Genomic DNA, 11,024 nt, shown 5'->3' with positions numbered 1-11,024 from the left:
CTTTCTGCCAACGTACATTTAGCATACTGATTATGAAGCAGAATACAAAAAGGCTGATAGATCAAAAGCATTTTGTATGGGCAGTTGAACAGGAGGTGAATATATAACGCTTTTGTTCATCAATAACTCTTTGGCTTTGACCTGTCTGAGCAAGTCGTGCAATAAGGTGAAACGCAGGTCACAGCGTCTAACAAATATGAAAATGTGTAGTATTAGGCAGGGCAGGAGCTGCTGCTTCCCCAGCGCCGTCGGGGCCGGCTCAGCCCCGTCAGGGCCGTCGGGGCTCGGGGCGAGCCCACGTGCGAGCCCGGCGCGGGAGGGGGCTGCGCCCGCCCCGTCCAGCCGGCGGCCCCCCCGCCCGGGGAGGGGGGGTGCAACGGGGCGCCCCGCTCACAGAGTTGGGTGGAGATTTCAATAATCCGGGAAAAGAGAGACTAGGGACACAAAATCGTTTCTAGTTGCACTTGCTGTGAAGGAGATGCCACCGCAGTCGTCAGAAAGCAGATGTTTAAAAATAGCATCCCCCAGATTAGGCAGCTGGGAGCTGGAGCCAAGCAGACCAACCGGTACATATCGCTCGGGTAAACGCAACACCCCCAGTTCTGCCCTTCGCAGTGGCTGGATGTATCACACCCGCACTCTTATTTGTCCTTATGTTCCTGCTTTAAATAGTCGAAGGAGAAGAGGTTGACCGCGGGACAGCAGAGAGGAGCTGGGTCAGACACAATTCATGAACTTTTGTACTCCTGTGTGCTGCTGTCGCCAAAGTAAAAATAATGAAACTTTGTGATATGTTTGTAAATGATTTCGAATGACCTCTCGCCCTGCCCTTCACCATAAACGCTACGGCGGGGAGAACCTGGGGAGGGTGCGAGGCTGCGGCTCACACGCAGCCAGCGGGGATAATAACTAGACCAGCATAATGTGATGAAGGTAAATTTGGAAATTCTCTTCTTCCCAAGAACAACTAACTCCAGCCTTTAATCTCGTCTTTTCCACGAATCGCTGTTTCTGTTGTCGGCTGTTTTACTTCTGTTTCGATTTTTTATTTTTTATTCTTTTGTGGGGGAAATTCTAATTAGGTAAAATCTCTTCAGATCCGTATTAGGCTAGATAGATAAACCCTCTTTTCTGTATGATTTTTAACTATTATTGTTGTAAACAGCGCAATTTGACTGGTAACCTCCATTATCTGTAGCAAGCATGTAAACGACAGAGCATTTAAAGTGATCAGCAGGTCTTACAGAGAATTTGTTAGTCGAAATTCGTCGCTATAAATTGGTGCAGAGTCGTAGAGCTCTTTCATCAGTAATAACCACTGTGAATCTTTTCTGAAATCCCACCTTTCTGCAAATCCGTATTTCAGAACTTTATCCCAACAGAATAGTTTGCATTCCTCAGAAGACAGTAAGGAATAAGAGAATTGCACTGACCTGTTATATTGTAGATGAAAACAGAATGTTATTACGTTGTCTATATATACCCTGTAGAACCGAATTTGTGTGGTATTCATATAGTCACAGATTCGATTCTAGGGGAATATATGGTCGATGCAAAAACTTCACCTTTCTGCAAATGGTTAGAAGTTTAAATACTGACGGAATCAAAATACACGTGCATGTTGAGTATTGAGAAATTCTAAAAGTTTTGCTGCCTCTCTCATATTTACTATACATTGAAAGGTTTCTTTAAATTTCATTTGTCGTTCAATCGTAACTGCCATTAATAGACTGTGAATTTAAACAGTTAATCTCACAAGAGCTACAAATTTTCTGGAAAGAAAAAAAAAAAACAATGCATAAATCTTTAAAAAGATACTTATAAATTAGCTAGATATGCCAGACGTTAGCAAAATTTTCCAGTCAAGTGTTCAGATCTCATCAAAATATTTACGACAGCAGCAAAAGCAGCATTCGACTCATTGGAATGTATTTACTTGTGCTCCAGGAATGATATTGATGAATGAAGACTGAATTTATCTCATTAAACCTGTGATATTTTAAACATAATTAAATGACATCTCCAGTTCAATTGACTGAACTTTAGTGGTTAAAAGTGAACAGTTTCTTGTTATCTGTGTGATTTTATACACATATATGTATATACTTATATATGTGTGTGTGTGTCTGTGTATACGTAAACACACGTATATATTGAGGCTTGCAAAGTGAATGAGAAGTTACTGATTGCCTAATTTTATTCAGCAGAACTAAATTCTGGTAACTTTTGGATGACCTCTGCGAGACAAAGACAGGACAGATCTATTGTACATCATATTACCCTCTTCTTTGATGTCTTTTCTTTTTCTTGCCTCCTTATCAGTTTCCTCCCTTTTAAACCTACTTCAGCTCCTCGCTCTTTATTTCTTTCGATATTTTATTTTAACCAACGTAACAAACCCCGGTGGAGATTCTGGCCGGTAAATTAAACGGAAGGGCATAAGAGGTTAGCGAAGTCAGCCCAGACAAAAGGCTGGCTGTACCTGAGGGTCAGGCAGGCGACTGTCGCTTGATGAATATTCCTAAAACACTGATATCTGGTTCGGAGGGTAAAACCTGCCGGAGAGGGGTCACTTGATTACACGTATATTATTTAGTTAAATTTGTGGAAATTATGAGCTGCACACAAATCCGGTGATCAGCTCCCTGCCTCCCCATTGGCCGGGCCGGTCACATGCACGCCTAACTTTATTCAGTTGACAGCAAGTAGGAGGGCTCTATGGAAGGAGAAAAAAAGACAACACGAGAAAAATTAGTATTTTCTACCTTCAGAAATTAATGGCCATGAGTTCGTATATGGTGAACTCTAAGTATGTGGATCCCAAATTTCCTCCTTGCGAGGAATATTTGCAGAATAGCTACCTAGCCGAGCAGGGTTCAGAGTACTACAGTGCCTCGCAGGGCTCTGATTTCCAGCACCAGGGAATCTACCCACGGTCAAACTACAGCGAGCCGCCCTTTAGCTGTAGCAATGCCCAGGGCTCCGCCGTGCAGCCGCGGGGTCACGGGCAGGAGCAGTCCGGCCCCCCGGGCCCCTTCCCCGGGCCGGCAGAGCACTGTCCGCCGCCTCCGCTGCCCACCTCCCGCGCCTGCAGCCAGCAGCCGGCCCTCAAACCCCCAAACGGGGCAGCAGTTAAGCAGCCAGCAGTAGTTTATCCCTGGATGAAGAAAGTCCATGTTAACTCGGGTAAGGATCCTCTTCTTACTTTGCTCTTCTACCCTGCTTGCGGTTGTCCTCAGAGATGGGTGCTCGAGTCCTCGCAAGGCGCCTGGACTAGGTTTTTAAACCGAGGTAGCCAATTACACTCGTCATAAATTTTTATTGCTGAGGAAATAGGCCGTTGGCCATGTGGGTCTTTTCTATGCAGGAGAAAACTCCATTTTCGAAGCCTCTTAGAGGCTTCCAGCCTACCTAGCTCGGTGTGTCTTTAGCGCCTGTATTAAATAAGGGTGAAAGCAGCACATCCATTGTAAGCAACTGTGATGAATCCAGCCTGGCCACATGCTCGCAGCTCGTAAGGTTTTGTTTTGTAAAGTCGAACCGGAAAGTCAAGATTAGATTTGTAAAGTTCTCCGTATTTTTTTCCCAGTGAATCCCAATTACAACGGAGGGGAACCTAAACGCTCCCGAACAGCTTACACCAGACAGCAAGTCCTAGAACTGGAAAAAGAATTTCATTTTAACAGGTACCTGACTAGGCGCCGCCGTATTGAGATAGCCCACACTTTGTGTCTCTCTGAGCGCCAGATCAAGATCTGGTTTCAGAACAGAAGAATGAAGTGGAAAAAAGATCACAAACTGCCCAACACTAAGGGCAGGTCTTCTTCCTCTGGTTCAAACCCACATTTACAGACTGTTTCCAAGGACCATCAGACTGACTTGACAACTTTATAGAAGAGGTGAAATTTTCCATTTCATCCTTTGATTCTGACCAGTACTGTACATAACTGACATTATCCAAGCAGAATTTGCATGTAGCAGCTAAAGAATCAAGAAACTGTCATCTTTCTTTAAGGTACTGTTGTACAAAGGAGACAAAATGACGCTACTCTGGACTTTATTTTATTTGACTCTACTAGCACAACCTAAAAAAAAGAAAGAAACAAAAAAAAAGAAAAAAGAAAATAAAAGAAACATCATGCAGGCAGTGGGAATTGGGAAAATATTAAAGGAGACCTTCTGTCCATTAATAGTAATAAATCATTGAAAATGAAACTGTCCTGTGTTTCAGTTTTGAATTTGAAAGTGAAGGTTAGATGCTTTATTCTGGGATTTTTGCTTTTAATTGTCTTTTTATCCCATGCAATTTCGGGATGATGCATTTGGGCAAGTTGAGGACAGGAAAATTATAGTATAGTCTTTTATTTAACAATGAAGACTAGTATTTGTGTACTTTTTGTGCTGCTTTACCTTTCTTGTTGTAATGAAAATACTTGCTCATTTCCATAACGTCTCAGAAGATGTGCATAGGAATTAAGTGAAAACGGGTTATTTTATGTTCTGATTGTGTTAGCATATTTATTTATTTGTTATGTAGACGAATGAAGATAAAGTGAAAAGAAAAATAGTCAAACCAAAAATGGGAAAGGGGAGCTGAAATACAGTATTTCTCCTTCCCAATCTCATGAACACATGTATAATGTTTACTTGTCTTGAACGTACACAACTTTCTTGTCCSATTTTTTGAATTTCCTTCTCTGTGAATAGAAAAAGCGTCCCTACTCCTTATCCTGTAACATCCAGGGCTAACAAGGTTGAAAATCTGTTTCCAAAGTCTGCTCTGCTCTGCGCTGTAGTTTAAACCAACGATACCTCATTAAAAAAAAAAGGAAAAATAAACTAAAAAGAAAACCCCAGAGTGAAAAATGAAAGCGATTGCTGTTATTGTTTGAGCCATTTTTTCTCAAAGCTGAATCCATTCTTTCTACCTGATTTAAAATTTATTTACTGTCCAAAAGAAAGAGGGTCTGTGTGGGTTGTTGTTTTGTGTTATTTGGGTTACTTTTTTTTTTTTTTTTGGAAGAACAGTGATTGTTTATAAGCAAACCACGACACTTCAGTGAAATGCTTCGAAATCTCAGCAAGTTAATTTCCGGGGAAGGTGGAAGGCTGGAAGGGGAGCAGAGCTGGGCTAATATCCTAATATCCACGCGTTTGTCCGTGGCTGCCGTTTGCACCGTGTCAAAGTTTGGGGGCAATCAGCCAACGCTGTAAGCAGCAAACCCAGCCAAACCAGCTCCCTCAGCCCCTGCACCTCTGCTCGAGCGAGCCGAGGGCTCCGTCCTCAGCTCTGGTACCCTCGGGGCAGCCCAGGAGAGGGACCAGATCCTCAACATTTTAACTAGATGAGCCTGTTATCAAAGAGAAGAGGAAAAAGAGGGGAAACCCAGACCGAAAGCTCAAGTTCCACTTGTTTAAAAGGAGGTTGAAACAGCAACGTGTGAGTCTTTAAAGTGCCCAGGTCTAGGCTGAGCGTTTCCCATAGAGGACACGTTGATTTCTGAACTCACTCAGGGAAACGCCAGGAAAACTGGGCTTGCAGAAACTCGAAAATAAAAGGCGAGCTTTTCAAAATGTATGTATTCGGCAAAACCGACTGTGGTCAGCGGTTAACTTCTGCCCTTTTTTCGTCCCTAGARGTCCGCAAAGTATCTTGCAGGACTTGGTCTTTTGTTTTAGAGCCTGGAGAAAACTCTTTGTTCTTCCTTAGGGTTAGCCCAGTTCTCAGACTTGCACATGGCAATCCTTGAATATCTCCACGTCGTGATATTAAAGATGGATATTCCTGCATTATTCGCATCATTGTTTCTATGACAAAAAGCACAGAGTTCATACATAGTAAAGACGTCTTTTTTCTGACGCCTTCACGTTGAGAAGCTGAAAAGGTATTTTACTGAAGTTCGGCTAAATTGCAGGAACAGGTTCACCCAGAGGACAAATTTTCTATTCGATTAGTTGTATTTCAGCCGGGAAGAGTGACCTCTAAACCCTTAACCTTTTGGACCCAAACTACTCTTCCCTTTCTCTGGCATGGAGAGCAGTTAGCAGCAGCGCTTGAGGAGGGAATTCCTTAGACGAGTTTGCAAGTTTTGTTCCACCCAGTTCTTGCAGTAGCAGCTTTCCGTCTCCAGACTTGCCCAAAGCCCTGCCTTTGCTCTTCATATGAAGCCATGGGACAAAAAAAAAAAAAAAAAGGAAAAAAAAAAAGAAAAGTCTTCTGGCTGCTCTTCTTGAAAATCCCCCTCACGGACCCCCGCTGTTTACTTAAGGTCTGTGATAATCTGACTTGGAGCAGCTCAAACATGTTATTTGAGAGAGAAAGCTACCAACTTTGTCATCAGTGGGTACAATTCTGGAAAATAATGTCCGTGGATAAGCAAATCCTTGCTTTGTGTTTCTTATCGCCTGGGATCGCTACCTAAGTTAAAGGGCTAAATCCTGCTCCCAGATTTCCTTCCTCCGCCCACTGAGGTCAAACAAGGATGTAGCTGCGAGCAGAATTTGTCTCATTGTCTTTTGAAATGTTAATATCGCCAGGACGAGTGTTGGGTTCAGCAGGCACAGCTCATACAACCCTGTCTGCAAGTCCCCTTTGAGCAAGGCTGGGGCACTGTAAGTTTACATAGTTGTGATTACGCTGTGAGCTCTGAGAATAGGTAAACTGGAGGCAGAAAGTACCCAAATAAATAAATAGCTTCCAGCTGCCAGTGCTCTGAATGGTCAGGAATGTGTGTAATAACGCCATGAAGCACACACTGGGCATTATCTCCCGTGGAAAACAAACCTGAGGTTTATTTTTATTGATTTTTAATTCTCCTCAAGAGTTATTTTGTGTAGGAAGGGAAGCTGTTTATTTTTGTTTATCATGGATAAAACGTTGTGTATTGAAGCCTTTTGTTAAACGATCACATTGTCCAACAATACTCTCATCTCTGTTAAAGTGTGATGCTTTTATAGACTTTACCAATGTTTTTGCTGCCATTGATTAAAACGTTATTTATACTAATTGTCGCCTGTAGTTTTGATGTAAGTCCTCCATATATATTTGAAATAATAAAAGGTGTAGAGAAATAGAYTCTGTTTTGTACCGTGAACAAACAGTCCTTACAAGGTGGGTCTGTCTTCAGTGAAATGCTTGTCCCTCCCATCATTACAGTGTTAAGAGATGAGTGACTCTGCGTAGCATCCTTCCAAATGTCCCTTTGAACAGGTTTGCTGATTGCCCTAGCCATAATGTTGTGACTCTGGGCCAAGCTGTAGTCTATATTTACATTTAGGCTGCAGTTAAAAGTGCCTATCACCCATTTGCTACTGCTTTGCATTTAAGAAGCCCTCCTAGAATGACTCCCAGATTTATGCATGTGTGGTAGGAGCCAGGGAGCCACACCTGAAGTCACCTCGATCCCCATACAGATGTGTGCCTTTTAGGGGAGTCCTGGAAGAAATCAATTTACAAAGAAGTGGAAAATTAAAATTAAAATGCAGTGAGTAGTTTTGTCTGAGCACTAAGTTTCGCTTTTCCAGCTGATACAAATGAAAGATCACAAGAAAAGGCAAACTTAGTTTAAACTTTCATATGGACCTAAGGCAAACACTGTTTTTTTCCTACCCCTTGTAAGCACCTCAGACAATAAACATACCTCTAGGTGAGAGAAGTCTATTGCACTGTTTTTGTCACAGGTATTTGGCACAGAGGACTTGTCCTCTCTTGAAGCGTGGTCAAGGCACGTGTCCAAAAATACAGTACCTTGCTGTACCTGTGAAAGGAGCGTAATGTACAAAATAAGGCATGTGCCCTTAATGCATGGAGTGCACGGGGGGGGGGGGCATTTGTAAGCACACACTAAGTTTAAATATTCAGACACATTTTGTGATTATACTTTCTCTGTCTCCTGTTTAATGGCTCCTCCTGTTACTACCAATACATCAATACAGTTCTGTATATTATATCACCACTAGTCGTTAAGGTAAGAATGAAGAGGAAAGGCAGAGTCAATAACAAACACCACTCACTGTACAGTACAGTAAATAGGGACCTCTCAATGCAGAGCCACACAGCTTCCAACGGCCATGTTTGTTAGCCCTTTCCCCTGATCTTTTTTTTTTTTTTTTTTTTTTTGCAAGCCTAGAGACAAAAATAATCTTGCTAGGAACAGTCATAACAGGCAGAATTTCAAAGTGCAAGGAAGATGATAAGAATAGATTTCTACAAGTCCTGACCACGTGATTTGCGAAATAATTAATTCAGCACGTCCCTTAAGAAACACGGAGTCGTCATTAATCTGCCAAGCAAAGGACTCTATCAGACTTGAAAACTGAAGAGATCCCAAGAATATAATATACAAAGGGTGCAGTCCCTCTCTCTGCACACCTAGCTCTTTGGTAGCTGCCGAAAAAGAGACGCTCGGTATGTAAACATTTTTTACTTTTATTCCTTCTTATTTAAACCTTAAGGAACTTAGCTGTCAAAAGCGTGACAAATAGGGCACGCCGCTTCCTGATGTGGGGCTCGGCAGCAGCCCGGCGCTGGGCTGGGCGCACGCGGTGACCTTTGCTTCCCGGCGAAGGGGAAGCGGCGAGCGCGGAGCGCCGCGGAGGCCGGCTGGCCGCGGCTCGGCGGCGCTGCCCGCCCGGCGGAGCGGGGAGCTCCCGCGCGGCCGCGCCGCGCCGGGAACAATGCGGCTGTCAGGGCATCTGCTGCCCGTCCTGGGAACGGTGAGCTAAGGGCCTGACGCTTTCCAAGCGAGGGCCGTAACTTTCCCTCCGCGTCACAACGGACGGCTATAAGCCGGGGCGAGATGCTACCCGGGGCGGCTTCGCCCAGCGCTAATGAATTCCGCGGCGCGCTCCCTCCGTCACCCGGCGCTGCTGCCCTCGCACAAAGGCCGCCCTGTCGCTGCATGTTCTTCTTTCGCCCCTTTCTGCCGGACCCCGCTCCCATTTGCTGGCTTGGCCGCGGTGGGCTTCTGCCCCAGTCGCTGCAGAGGGAGCCCGGGCAGATGCACCCCTTGGAAGCCTTTTAAGTCTGCAATCAATAGTTCAAACCAAAAGGAAAATTGGAGAGCATATTTTTATATAAAACCACTCTCTTCCCGCTCTATAATATATGGACCACAAGGCTGAGATTTCTCTATTAAATCCCAGCGTCAGCTGGAAGTACTTTCTGCAAACAGGATATTCTTTATTATCCCTTGCTGGAGTAATTTCTGAAAAAACCCAGACTGTAGCTTTTTATTACTTCCGTTTTGGTGGCAGGACAGAGACAAAGTTTCCTATGTTATGAATTATACATTCAAACAATAACACATTAATTCAATTATTCAAAGATGACAAATGTTTATGTGCTTTCGTAGTGACTAAGGAACAGATATGCTACTTCGCAAGAACTCTTACATTTTTATCAATGAAGTTTTATATTATCCTGTTGGTCCGGGAAAGAAACCAAACTCCAGCAAAACACGCAGTAAAATGGACCCGAACATAAATTGAAGCCCTTTCATAAGAGCGTTTATTCCTGCATATAGCCCGGGCTATTTTATCAGTTTGACAATTGCCGGAGTTGTTGTTATAAATCATCATAAGTAATTCCTGAAAGGGTGCGAGGCTGCTGGGGGGCGGGCGGAGACTGTAAATCTTTCTGTTTTATTGCTCTATGAACATATGCTGCGATTGAAGAAGTCTTAGATCCTTTACTGGAGACAAATTCACGCAAAGCTGGAGTCCCACTAGCGCAAAGGAGTAACATTTCCTTAATACTTTTTCAGTCCCCTTTACGATGTCTTAATTCTGGTGGCGGTGGCGAAGGTGCTCTTTTCTCTCTGCCATCCTTTATTTTTAAATCACGTTTTATTCTTCTAGCAGCCACCTAACGGGTGTGGGACTTTTTCCCGGAGGTTTCCGAGTTGCCCACCAAATGGGCATTTGCTTCCGAGTCCTCCTCGCGCTCTTTGCTCGACCGGTGCCGAACTTTTCACTCTCACTTTTAAATAAGGAGCAGAAGACCTCTTCATCATTCAAAATGTCTTAACACTGGTCAGAACTATTTTCAGCTTTGTGTGTGTATATACACAAGGATACACAATACACTGTGTGCGTTCATGGATTTGTGTATGTACACACAGACACACGAGCCTCTGTATGAGCACAGAGCTATCTCTGCAAAAGTACACAGACGCCGAAATATATGGCTGACGGAAAAGGATATAAAGAACCATTACCTCTTACTTGAGGCGAGATTTAAGTACATCATTTCCAAGAAATATAGGATTATAAATCTGAAGCCGTACACAATAATTTACATTGAACTTATGCTTCCATCACTGGACTCCAATCTTCTTATAACTGGTTTGCAAAGTCAGGAAAAGCAATGTAATTTAGATAAATGTTACAATGCACTTATGGTTAGTATTGTAAGGTAATACGTTACTGTCAGATCCCCATGCTTTGGATGGTAATGAAATCATAGCAGATGTTAGATTAGGTGTGGTGTATTTATAGCTACAGATATGTTAGAAAATCAAACAGAGGAGCTAATATTAATTTTTGCCGAGCTGGAATTGTTGGGGATCTTTGTGTGCATACATGACGGATATACATCGGGTTTGTTCAGTGTCTTCATATGCACAGGGAGGCGAGGCAGGCTCAGAGCAGACACACACACACACACAAATGTCATGAGTCTTTTTTTTCCTAAGGCTTCTTTAGCCTCCAGATAGGGCTAGTCCCAGCTGCCCTGCATTTTCCCAGTGCGGAGAAGGAGAAAATAAAAAATCGTGTACTCCAATAAGCCCTAGCACGTTGCCGTCAGATGAGAATTGCTGCGGAGTTACCCCTGGAGCAGACTTTCGGTTGCAGCCAGCCCCAAATACCTCCTCCTTCTCTGCCTGGAAATATCCCGCGGAATCCTCCTCTCCCCGGCGCTGGAGTGGCCGCCGGCGGGTGCAGCGCGGCTCCGCCAGCCCCGCGGGGTGCGTAAGTGGGGGCCGGCCGCCGAGGGCTGCGGCGGCGGCCCGGGGGGGGAGCGC

At 43.9% G+C, this 11,024-nt stretch overlaps 1 protein-coding gene across 1 annotated transcript; it reads left to right on the top strand.

The window, feature by feature from the left end:
- Positions 1 to 2,768: 2,768 nt before the first annotated feature.
- HOXD4 (homeobox D4) lies at positions 2,769 to 4,544 on the top strand. The gene is made up of 2 exons (XM_026075647.1): positions 2,769 to 3,186; positions 3,590 to 4,544. Exons 1-2 carry the CDS (start codon positions 2,778 to 2,780, stop codon positions 3,892 to 3,894), a joined length of 714 nt encoding a protein of 237 aa, XP_025931432.1. The 5' UTR covers positions 2,769 to 2,777; the 3' UTR covers positions 3,895 to 4,544.
- Positions 4,545 to 11,024: the final 6,480 nt, after the last annotated feature.

The sequence above is a fragment of the Apteryx rowi genome, unplaced genomic scaffold (genome assembly GCF_003343035.1).
Source record: "Apteryx rowi isolate R43461 unplaced genomic scaffold, aptRow1 scaffold_110, whole genome shotgun sequence".
NCBI lineage: Eukaryota > Metazoa > Chordata > Aves > Apterygiformes > Apterygidae > Apteryx > Apteryx rowi.
The sequence above is the reverse complement of the archived record's forward strand: the minus strand, read 5'-3'. Positions and strand labels throughout refer to the sequence as shown.

Bases quoted from the DNA above. Each gene is read 5' to 3' on its own strand.
- HOXD4 (XM_026075647.1), top strand. From the start codon at position 2,778: ATGGCCATGAGTTCGTATATGGTGAACTCTAAGTATGTGGATCCCAAA. The intron at 3,187-3,589 runs GTAAGGATCCTC...TTTTTTTCCCAG, and splicing joins GAAAGTCCATGTTAACTCGG to TGAATCCCAATTACAACGGA.